Genomic DNA, 12,374 nt, shown 5'->3' with positions numbered 1-12,374 from the left:
GTCCCACCCTCCCGACAATTCCTGCACATGTCGGTGACCGACGGGCCGGAACAGCGAATACGCACACATTTAAAATTAAATACAATAGTAACAATACAAAAAACTACAAAAAACCACGTGCGACTAAATGCCACATGTTCAGGCTACACTAAAGCTGTGATCCCTAAGAATTTACACAATGGGCGGACATAGAATTCACAGTATCTATGCCGCTACAAAGGGTATATGGTACAAACAATAGTCTAACCTAAACAATAGTCAAACACTGGAAAAATACAAATTTATACACAAATTTATTTACATATTTTCGATGCCGACTCGTGGTCCGCAACAAGTTGAGTCTCTAATTTTTTAGTTTATTTAATACTTATTCTGTTATTCAGGACGCCGGGTCAGCTAGTAAGATAAAAGAAAGTTAATAAGTCAATAATTACATTATGTCAAAAAATAAAAATTATAAAGCAACTAAAATTTTTTTTAATATCATTCTAATCCGCCAACTTTCATTTATAGGGATTGGCCTTCCGCCACTCACGCTTTCCTAAGAGATGACAGCATTCGGCGTCCTTTGCAGGCTCTTTACACAGGGCCTCACAAATTTTTCTGTAAGCGTAACAAACCGTCACTCTTGAAGTTCAGGGTAAAAAAATGGAGGTCATCTTGGATCGTGTGAAGCCTGCTCATATCATCCTCACTTTCATCTTCCATTCCTTCGACTTCATCTTGTCCGCCAATCACAACTTATCCTCATTCGCCACCAGTATTTTCCTCACAAACACCCTCGCCTTCCTCATCAACCTGTTTCAACCGCAAAACCAATGGTTACCAGGTCAGGACGGAGAGTTCGTTTTAGGGATGTTTTAGATCTGTAGTTTATTTTTTTTATTGTTTTATTATTTTGTTGTCTTTTTTCGTTTACCTTCAGCTTATTCTCTCCGCGGGGGCACCCCCCCCCCCCCCCAAATTAATTAGTTTACGTAAATTATTTGATATCATATAATATTATCAAATGATTAGATTTGTAATTTACACTGCGAGGATGTTACTATTTATTATATATAAAACATTGTCAGCCTAATTATAACTATACTTACATACTTTTACGGAATTATTAATATAGATTATAATTATATAATTAATTCAACTTTATCAGTTTTTACTCACTTCAACATTATATTTCTAAGCGTACGCACTAAATTCAAAATGAATAATACTTTAATGATTTTAACATTGCTAATTGTTATCTTATTGAAAGATCCTATAAAATTTTTAATAATATATTTTGCTCATACGCAAAATTTTGGAGGCAGCATTTTGAATTTAAATATTCACCGAGAATACATGAATTTTAAGGTAAGTGGTAACTCTTGTCTATCTGGGGGCGTATTATGAACTCTTTAAAATCCAGTCAGTTTCCAGGCAGTTCAGTTTACGGCCTTAAACTGACTGGGAATAAGAGTTCATAATACGCCCGCTGGAGATCTTTAGATTGTATTCTTATTTTCATACTAGCTGACCGCGACTGACTGATCCGCGTGGAATTATCTTTATTTTTCTAAAATAAAAGTAGCCTAAGTTAATCCTTATTACATCAGCTACCTGCCAAAAAAAATCCCCTTCAAAATCGGTCCAGCCATTTCAGAGATTAGCAGGAACAAACAGACAGACAGAAATTGTAAAAAACAATAATTTTGTGTATTTATCGTATTTATATTCATATGCATGTAGTAAAAACGTTTATTTAAATATTACAAACAGACACTCCAATTGTATTTATATGTATGGATGTGTAGTTTGTATAGGTCCCAAAAATAAAATGTGATCATTTTGCTATTGCAGCCGTTTGTCCGTCTATTTGCTGTCTATGGATTTTAAAATTGGAATTGTTTTAGTTATTTTTTATTATAGCCTTATTACAATCATAATTAAAATAATCTATACTAGATTAATAATGTTAAATTAATGGGGCTACGATTACGGCCAACAGCATAAGAATAGTTAGAAAACAATGCATAAATAATATAAAATAAAAACTTCTGGCGGTCTTCATATTTAGCCTATAAGTATCTGAAATTTCATATCCATAACATCTTATGGATATGAAATTTCAGATACATATAGATTTCGGATATAGGAATGATTATTATACCGGATACGGATGCGGATATGAAATTATTTCGGATCATCCGTTAGTTTCGGACAATTTCGGTTAGGGATATTATATTTTTAAGGAATTTTAAAAGTAAAGTACAAATAGCTAGTAAAATGGCTACATAACGTGTCTCAATTAGGCTCCGCCTCTAATCGGTTATCTCGCGATGTGAGACTTTTATGCCAGAGGTAAAATTTAGCCAAAAGCTGGTACGTAAGTCTCTTTTCTCCCTTGACATCCACAAGTCGAATGGGCCTGACGGTATTCCTGCTATTGTGCTCAGGACGTGTGCACCTGAGTTGGCTCCGGTACTAACGCGTCTTTTCCGCTACTGCTACTCTACAGGTGTAGTCCCGAAACTTTGGAAGACGGCTTTGGTTCATCCGATCCCTAGCCATAGCCATCACCTCCTTATTCTCAAAGACATTGGAGTCGATTGTCAACCGTCAACTCCTACGATACCTAGAAGTGAACCAGTTGATTTCTGATCGTCAGTATGGCTTTCGCCAGGGTCGCTCAGCTGGTAATCTTCTAGTGTATTTGACACATCGATGGGCACAGGCTATTGAGAGTAAGGGGGAGGCCCTATCTGTTAGTCTGGATATTGCGAAGGCCTTTGATCGGGTTTGGCACAAAGCTCTTCTTTCAAAGCTACCATCCTTCGGGTTGCCTGCGAAGTTATGCAAATGGGTCGCCAGCTTTCTCGCAGATCGGAGCATCAAGATCGTTGTCGATGGTGCTTGCTCCGACCCACACTCTGTGAATGCTGGTGTTCCACAAGGCTGTGTGCTGTCTCCGACTCTGTTCCTTCTGCATATCAATGACATGTTACAAATCAACAACATTCATTGCTATGCGGATGACAGTACCGGAGATGCCTTGTACAGCGGCCATGCTAATATGTCGCAGGCAAAAGTTATAGAGTACCGGAACAAACTTGTGTCCGAAATCGAAACTTCACTCCATCAAGTTTCGGTTTGGGGTCAGGAAAATTGTGTTCAATTCAACCCCAAGAAGACACAAGTTTGCGCGTTTACCGCTAAAAAGAATCCATTTATCGTATCTCCTCAGTTTCAAGACACTCTCCTCGATGTGAAGCCAAATCTCGAGGTCCTTGGCGTTGATATATCCAGTGACGTTCAGTTTTGCGGTCATTTGGAGGACAAGGCTAAAATAGACTCAAAAAGCTTGGTGTGCTCAGTAGAGTGAGACGGTATTTCACGGCGGCCCATCGCTTGCAATTATACAAGGCGCAGATCCGGCCGCACATGGAATAGTGTTCTCACCTCTGGGCGGGAGCACCACAATATCAACTACTTCCATTTGACCGCATTCAGAACCGAGCAGCCAGAATCATTGGTAATCAACGTCTATGTGACAGACTCGACCCATTGGCTTTGCGGCGTAATATTGCATCTCTGTGCATTTTCTACCGCATATATCACGGGGAGAGTTCTGAGGAATTGTTCGGATTAATACCAGCTGCTGAGTTTCACCACCGTAACACCCGCCAGAAACTGAAATACCATCCTGATCATCTGGATGAATGGCGGTCTTCCACCGTGCGGTTTTCTAGAAACTTTTTGCCTCGCACAACCACATTATGGAACAGCAATGGTATTTCCGAACCGATACGATATTGAAACCTTCAAGAAAAGAGCTTATTCCTTTTTAAAAGGCCGACAACGTACTTGCAATTCCCCTGGTGTTGCGGGTGCTCATGGGCGGCGGTAATCACTTACCATCAGGTGAGCCGCATGCTCGTTTGTCCCCTGTGTTATAAAAAAAAAAACACCCTCCTTGATATGAGGCCAAATCTTGAGATTCTTAGCGTTGATATATCCAGTGACATAAAGTTTTCCTATTATTTGGAGGACAAGGGTAAATAAGCTCTAAAAAGTTAGGTGTGCTCAGTAGAGTCAGACGGTGTTTCACGGCGGCCCACCGCTTGCATTTATACAAGGCACAAATCATGGAAATGGAAAGTGTTCTTTGGGCGGGAGCACTACAAGACCAGCTACTTCCGCTTGACCACATTCAGAACCAAGCAGCCGGAATAATTGGTAATCAACGTCTTTGTGACAGACTCGACCCATTGGCTCTGCGGCGAGATATTGCATCTCTGTGCATTTTCTACCGCATATATCACGGGGGACGAGTAGTGTTCTGAGGAATTGTTCAGATTAATACCAGATTCTGATAAATACTCCTTCAATTGCTTTTGGTAAGAACTTTCCCCTTCCCTTCTTTTCTTTATCAGAAAGAAGGCTTTTGTACCAAAAATGCGTAAATGATTTGCAGACGGTACTCGCCCCATCCATTTCATAAAGGATGTCTCTCTTGTTGCAAGACTTTAGAAGGACTTCTATTTCTAAGATGTTCACTGTGAAAATAACTTCTGTCCATAAAGAGTTCGGAACTTTTGAGGCTATTATCATCGGGCTTTGTTAAGTAGGGATGTATTTTTCCTTTCACTTACTCCATTTCGTTGTGTTTTATACGGTGTCGCTAGTCGTCTTACGATGCCATTATCTTTTATGAAATGTTCAAATTCTTTTCCACAATATTCTGTTCCGTTAGCGTTTGTAACGCTTTGATCTTTTTCAAATGATCCAAAAAATTTTTACTTTGTTTTTATATTCTTTAAATATTTAGTACTTCATTCTTTTGTTTTAAGAAATATACACAGCAAGAAATATTCATTTAGTGCATATGAAAACTCAGATTCAGAAGATCTATAAATAAAAATACTCAAATAAGGTGAAGTTAGGAAACAAGTTAATAAATAGGTCAGAGAGATCCTATAGAGCATTTTACAGTAGAAACAAATGAAATGTAAAAACTGTAACAAAAAGGGCCATTCTATAGAAAGAGTGATGATCTTCTCATAAAAGGGCTACCAGGACCACTACTAACGCTACTGAGAAGTTGTCTGGGCATAAGAATCTAATAAGTGTCGTGAGGAGTGACGAGGAGTTTGTTGGTGGCAGTGCACAACACTATTCACTCGGATGGCTGTTTTAATAAGAAAAAAATATGTCTTGTCAATATTATATTATATTACATTGTATATTAGGCACTTAATATACATCAAATAAATTATTTAACAAAACAAGTACTTATTCCATTCATGAAATATATGTGAGATTAAATCATTAATCACCATATATATATAATTGGAATGGCAAACAAGTTGAGAGCCCACCTGATGGTAGTAGTATAGAGCAGCATTACCGATTACATGATTTCGCTTATGCGTTGCCGTCCGGCACATACGTTCGGCGGGCTAAGATGTAATGCCTCTTACCTGTAATTTAAATGCCGTAGCTCAAACGTTTAACCAAGCGTGTTGGTAGCTGAAATAAGTTTAAAGAGGATACACAGTCGATTTTTTTATAGTCTACCTAGGTAAACTAATATAAAAAAGTATAAAGTTTCATATTATACGATAGATATTCATATGATGATACACACAATAATCCTTTTTTTTATTGCAGGCGGCAAAGAATGATATTACTGAATTAAACTATGCAGAAAACCAATTCGATATGTTCGGCTATGCAAAATTCTTACCTATGTCTGGTAGTGATTTTGAAAACGCTATGCTGATGAACAATGTGAGATCGTGCCCAAGAACTAGAGCCAACCAACAATTTTTCACATACCCTAATGACATACCACAATTAGTAGATTGGTAACTATTCATTTTATCGCTATAATATTTATTTTTACTGTATTTTGGTAACTATTTAAAATTAATTGCTATGCATTAGTCTGAACTCTAAAATAGCCTGACCGCTAGTGCTGTTATTATCGCGAATGGAGCGGTTGGCATACCTCAAATTATCATTACAAAAACTTATCCTAAGAATTGTCTCATGCTTCATATAAGATCTAAATAGACTAAGTTTTTTATAGTCAAATAATAGGGTAAACACTCTAGGATTCTAAAGCTTATTAATAGTAGAACTCAATTTATGGGTAATTCTTTTTCATTTCGTGCGGCTCAGCTTTGGAATTCACTCCCTTTACACATTCAAGAAAGTTCTTCTATAGGCTCTTTCAAGAAAAAGTTAAAATCGCACTACCTCTCTACCATCACGTGATTAGTTTCATCGCTGTACTGACATTTGTAGAATCGTATGTATTAATTTTTATTCATGTATATAAATATATACAATATAAGTTTAATAATTTCAACTTTGGTTATTATTAACTATTCTTTTATCAAATCTTAGATTACTTTTAACCGTCAATCAAATTAACTGCCTTCTACACTTATTAACCCACATTTAACATATTCTGTGAAAAATTCCTCCTAATTCCTCCAGAAGTTAGTAAATGATCTCAAGCTGAGCAGAGTTTATATCTTATGGATACTGGACGACTGACGTACTTACAGATTTATTTTTTCTAAATACTTATGGAATATACATAGATAAGACCCAAACCAATACAAATAATCATATTCATGAATACAAATGTTTGCACTGTGTTAGGAATCAAACGGGGGACCATCGGAAATAAATAGGTATGTTAGTCTACTGAGGCTGTCGCACACAATATATATATTTATGTCAGATATTCAGTATCCATAACAGTAACCCTGATTAGTTTGAGACTAGATGGGGCTGTATTTATTATCTTAAGTTTTTATTATTTCAGGAGCCAAGAAGGAGTGGTCGCTCCAGTACTGGATCAAAAGATGTGTAAGGCTTCCTGGTCCATCAGTGTCGTGGGGGTTATAGAAAGCAAGATCGCTATTGCGGACCTAAAAAATGGAATTAGCTCACCATTTATGAGACTTAGTATTCAAGTATGTATATAATAATAATAATTTATTGCAATCTCAGGTGTTGTGTTATATAGTTAAGTAGTACACAACAGTGTGAATATTATACATTTAAACAGTCAAATATAATTGTGCCTGAACTAGTTTTGAATGATACTGTATCTCGATATCATATACCATCCCAGGGTGCATTATTTTTCATTTATTAACATTTGTATTACATAAACAAAAAAAAAACATTAGCTAAAATAGGTAAAAAAATGATTATATGCTGAATACCACGCAATCCAATTTTTTATGGTAGGTATTTACGGCATAAAGTTCTCTGTTTCGCCAGAAGTTAACTTTTGTAGCCAGGTTTTGATACACTTTTTAAATGAAATGTTGGTCATAGAGTGTATATTAATAATTATTTTATTTATTTTGTTGTATTGGAGGTTACCATGGTAGCAAAAGAATATTTCTATGAATGAGCTCTTACATTATTAAATACTACACATGTGTAATGGGACGGAGAGTGGTAACTTTTATTACAGCTCTAGCCGCCCTTTCTAGAGCAATAATTGCTGTCTAGTACCACCCCATCTGGTGATGCTTGTTATTATTTATATAAAATTCTTCAATTAATTCAATTCAACAAATTCAATTCTTAGGAAATTCCTTTTCATTTCGCGCTGCTCGGTTATGGAACAAACTACCAGTACCTACAGATACAGGAAAGTCCATCAATTGGTTGTTTTAAGAAAAGGTTAAAATCGCACTATTTATCGACCTTAGTATGATTAGTTTCGTCATGTATTTTATTATTTGTATTTTGTGTAATGTATGTAGATATCTATAGTAATTGTATATGTATTTGTATATATGTATGTATATATAATATAACTTTTATTAATGTTTATTTTATTTGTTATTGTATATTTTATTATAATTATAATATAATTAGAACATTATTTAATTTTTATTTTTCTCAACTTTTGGACATTTCAACATAATAGTGTTAATTGCACAGGTGTTACCTACTCACTACTAGCTATGCCACATTGTTGGGTTGACTGGTAGAGATCTCTCTTAGAGATTAGTCCACCTTTGCTCACTCTGTATATGTTTAAGTTTAGAACTGTATTTAAAAGTGCAATAAAGAATATATAAAAGATAGCCTATGTCCGTCTTACTACTATAATCTATCCTTAAATTTCTTCAAAATCCCTTCAGCCGTTTAGTTATGAAAATGTAACAAAACAAATATACACACTTTTTAAATAATAGGTAAATTTTAAGTAGTCACGGAAGATGCTGTAGCCTACTTCCTTTGTTTAGGAACTTATTGACTGCACGATGGAAAATAACGGGTGCAGCGGTGGTAAACCTGCCACAGCCATTGATTTCTTCAAGACCGCAAACCTGCCCATCGTTACTGAAGAACAGTATCCCTTAACGCTTGTGGACCAAGAATGTAAAATACCAAAACATAATACGGGTGTATTTATCAAGAAAAATAACAAATTATGGTAAGCGAAATTTATATTAATAACACATGGATGCTCTCATCCATAAAACACACTTTAAGGGGGCCATGTATGTAAGAGGACATCACTAACATGATTACGGATAGTGTGACAGCACTATGATAAAAAAGTTAAAGTCGCTAACAACAAGTTGGTTGATTGTTGTATTGGCTGCTAAATATAATAATAATTTCCTTCTTCTTTCCCTCGCTGCTGAGGATCGCGACTCTACATTATCTTGTCGACCAGCTGTCGCCATCGGTTGCGCTCAGACGTCTGGTGAAGTGCAGCACTGACAGTAATGTTTAGCTGACGGGATACCTAGTCTGACCATCGAATGGGACTTCTGCCTCTAGGTCTTTTACCCTCTATCTTCCCTGTTACCATTAGTCTCTCCATATTGTCCACACCCCTCCGCGCAACGTGTCCGAAGTATCGCGCAATGCGTTGCAAACAAGTAGAAGACAGACGCTGTGAATCTTCCAATTTGAGCTCTATTAGTACAGAGACGTTTGTACGGCGGGCTGTCCATGCTATCCTCAAGCGTCGACACCAGCACCATAATAAATTTTCTAAAATACTTTAAATAGTATTTATTGAATAAGACAATCATAACGAGGCGATCGATGGGTGGACATTGTGTGACATGACGGTGGCAGCAGACCGAAATTTTGTGACGTCATATTTCAAAGACATATTAGACTTTGAAATATGACGTCACAAAATCTAGGTTTTTTTATTATTAGAACCAGAAATTTGAACTAGGAATGAATGTAATATATGTATACATTATTATAATTATTACATTCATTCATAATTCAAATTTCTGATTTAAAATATTTAACAAAATTATACAGCCTCAGCGACAGCCGAGACAGAGACAGCCTCGGTGGTCTAGTGGTTTAGCACACCGCTTTACTATCCGATGGCCGTGGGTACGATTCCTCGCACGGTACAAACATTTGTAGTATGACGGTCTGGGTGTTATTATGTATAATATGTATTTATTTAAAAAAAAATGTATCCATGTATTTATATCAGTTGTCTAGTACCCATAACACAAGCTCTGCTTAGCTTGGGACTAGATGGCGCTGTGTGAATTGGCCTGAGATATTATTATATTATTATTATTATTATGCATAATGTGGCCAACTGTCTATAATAGTCCATATTTAGTTAAGTATTTGTTAAAATGGGCCGAACATAAAATGTGTGAGATGCATTTCATTTAAATAATTAATTTACTTGTCTATGATATCAATACTATACCTATACACTTTAAAAACATTAAATACACACATTTTTTTTATTTTTTTGTTTTTCAGCAATGTTAAAGAAGAAGAATTGCTGCGTCTGATCGCACGTGGTCCGGTAGTAGCACTAGTGAATGCAAAAAGTTGGCAACATTATATTCGTGGTGTGATAAAACGCGCATGTCTGTACGTACCTACTTTTTTTTATGGATGATAATGGAATGGTGCAACCGCCTGCGGTAATGGTTTACGCTGGCGGGGCACCAGTGGAGGATGATAAGACGAGCATGAGGTCAGGTCAGTTAGCCCATCGTGACAAATTCACCAGTAATTGAACACGATGGTTTCCAGGTACCATGTCAGGTTGACTGACACCATTTTTTATTTATTTTGGGGAATAGTGACACCTATTTGTTAAATCCTAATTTCTTATTTTAGACGATTAGTTTAAAGTTTTCAAGGAAATATCCAAAACGTATTTAAAAAAATTATTTAGGTACACTAGTATTACATTTCCATTACTGTCTGTAAATTAAACAACAGAAAAATATATTTTTGTGACTTCCATACACATAATAATTTTTCCTTCTTATTTGTTTTATAAAAGTAGCAGTGAAACATGCGTCATTAAAAAAATCTGTTTTGTTATAACAACTTTAAATTTATTAATTTGTATAACCTATATCTACTTTATTAATTTGTTAATGCTTTTTAAATGAATTTGCATTATTTTTGAGTAATCCATAAAAATCGGTTATTAATGTTAATTTCCGATAGCGCCACAACACTATTGAAGAATATTATAAACATACAGTATAACATAGGTAGTATCATATTTTTCTCCGAGATGAAAGTTGTCTGTTCATGGTATATAGGCGATGGTTGCCACTTACCATCCATCGGGTAGGTACCAACTTGTTTGCTATTGAAGTTATACATATAACTTATTTCTTTTACAGAACAACTGATAAGGAACCCAACCACGTAATCCTCATTGTTGGATATGATTTAAGCGATGAAATACCTTATTACATCGTCAGAAACTCTTGGGGTGAAAATTTTGGGGACAACGGTTATGTCAAGGTCGCGATTGGTGATAATGTCTGTGGAATTGCTAATGAAATCTTTTACATAGATGTAGTAGGCCCCTAATGTATAATCACAATATGTTTTAGATCTCTCTCGAGAGATTAAGGTCTGGGTTACATTTATATACACACAATCACACATACACCACAGCTAACATAATGAAACATTTATTCATCACTATTCAACAATTGTCACAAATTTGGTGTAATTTTTAATAACAATTTTGGTAAATGTAAATTTTTACAATATACCTACCTACATCTGTCATAATTACCTACCTACATCTGTCAATTTAGTCTCCGAGATTAAAAAACAGTCTATAGATTACATTTGTATGTACCTATAATTGTATATTTTTTATTTTATTTTGCATCATCAACAATTGTCACAAATTTGTTGTTAAAAATTACACCAACAATTTTATACCAATTATTATATACTATACCCTATATTATACTAACTACAAGTAAATACTACTACTAATAAAATTGATCTCACATCGTTTATAATAGAGAATAAATAAAAAGATACATTTCTCAGGTATAGTATACCTATATCTAATTATTGGTATAATATTGTTGGTGTAATTTTTTTATTTAAACAGCTTAGACACGGCACTAATATCAGGAATAATGTTGTAGCAGTGGTTAGAAATACCAGAAGTGTATTTTATGTAAATAAAATGTATTTAAGTATTTTATCCGTTGTCTAGTAGGTAGTACAATTTCTGCTAGCCTTGGAACTACGATAGATAGCGCTGTGTGAATTGTCTTAACTTATTATATTATTACCTATATGATATTATTAAAAAATGTCGAAGATGTTTGAGGTTTAGAACTCACGTGTCAGTATAAAACAAGTTAAAAAGTCGATGAAGGGCTTTGTGTGGCGGTACGGGAGTACGCGGTATGGGAGGGTTCCCATAAATTAATCGGGAGGAGGTATAGACAGATTAGATAGATACATTATCTGCTACAATATTGTTATATTTTCAGTTCTTATAATAATTTCAAATTGTAAATTCACTGCCTACACTAAATATATTTCCTTTATTTGGTCAATTTCATTATACCACGCTGACGAAGTCGCGGACACAGCTAATATACATATAAGGATGGCCTTTAAGTCGAAACAAAGCCATGAAAACACAACTATTATATATAAATAAAATAAATAAAATAATTATTTGCCTAAGTTTAATATTTAGAACAAGCGAATATGGCAATAATGTATCCGACTCTTATTATAAATTATCTTGTATTTATTAATAAATAAATTTAATTAATGTATAAGAAGAATTAATTAGTAAATTTATGTTATAATAATTTCATCTTCCTGTCCTTATCGCAATGATGATTGTTACTCATATTACTTAAGGTTTTGGCTTTTAGTTGTACAATCGGTCAGCATCCTGACATCAAACCTCTAGGAATAATAAAAAAATATGATCATTATTAGCACTTTGATAATTAAGGTAAATCACGTTATTTAAAAAAAAAACAATAAGTAGTTTATGTTACTTAAGTAAAAACATATCACATTATTAATTAAAATATTACAAGGATCAAAATGGTTCATAC

General features: G+C 34.9%; 1 protein-coding gene across 1 annotated transcript; it reads left to right on the top strand.

Moving 5' to 3' along the window:
* The first annotated feature begins 648 nt into the window (after positions 1 to 648).
* On the top strand, positions 649 to 10,857 carry LOC131853934 (cathepsin O-like). Its single transcript, XM_059205023.1, has 6 exons — positions 649 to 846; positions 5,650 to 5,846; positions 6,818 to 6,968; positions 8,265 to 8,455; positions 9,778 to 9,891; positions 10,665 to 10,857. The coding sequence occupies exons 1-6, from the start codon at positions 649 to 651 to the stop codon at positions 10,855 to 10,857; spliced, it is 1,044 nt and encodes a 347-aa protein (XP_059061006.1).
* Positions 10,858 to 12,374: the final 1,517 nt, after the last annotated feature.

Source organism: Achroia grisella, unplaced genomic scaffold (assembly GCF_030625045.1).
Source record: "Achroia grisella isolate CSIRO2021 unplaced genomic scaffold, CSIRO_AGI_Agris_v1 utg918, whole genome shotgun sequence".
Classification (NCBI taxonomy): Eukaryota; Metazoa; Arthropoda; class Insecta; order Lepidoptera; family Pyralidae; genus Achroia; species Achroia grisella.
This window is presented reverse-complemented; position numbering and strand designations above follow the sequence as displayed.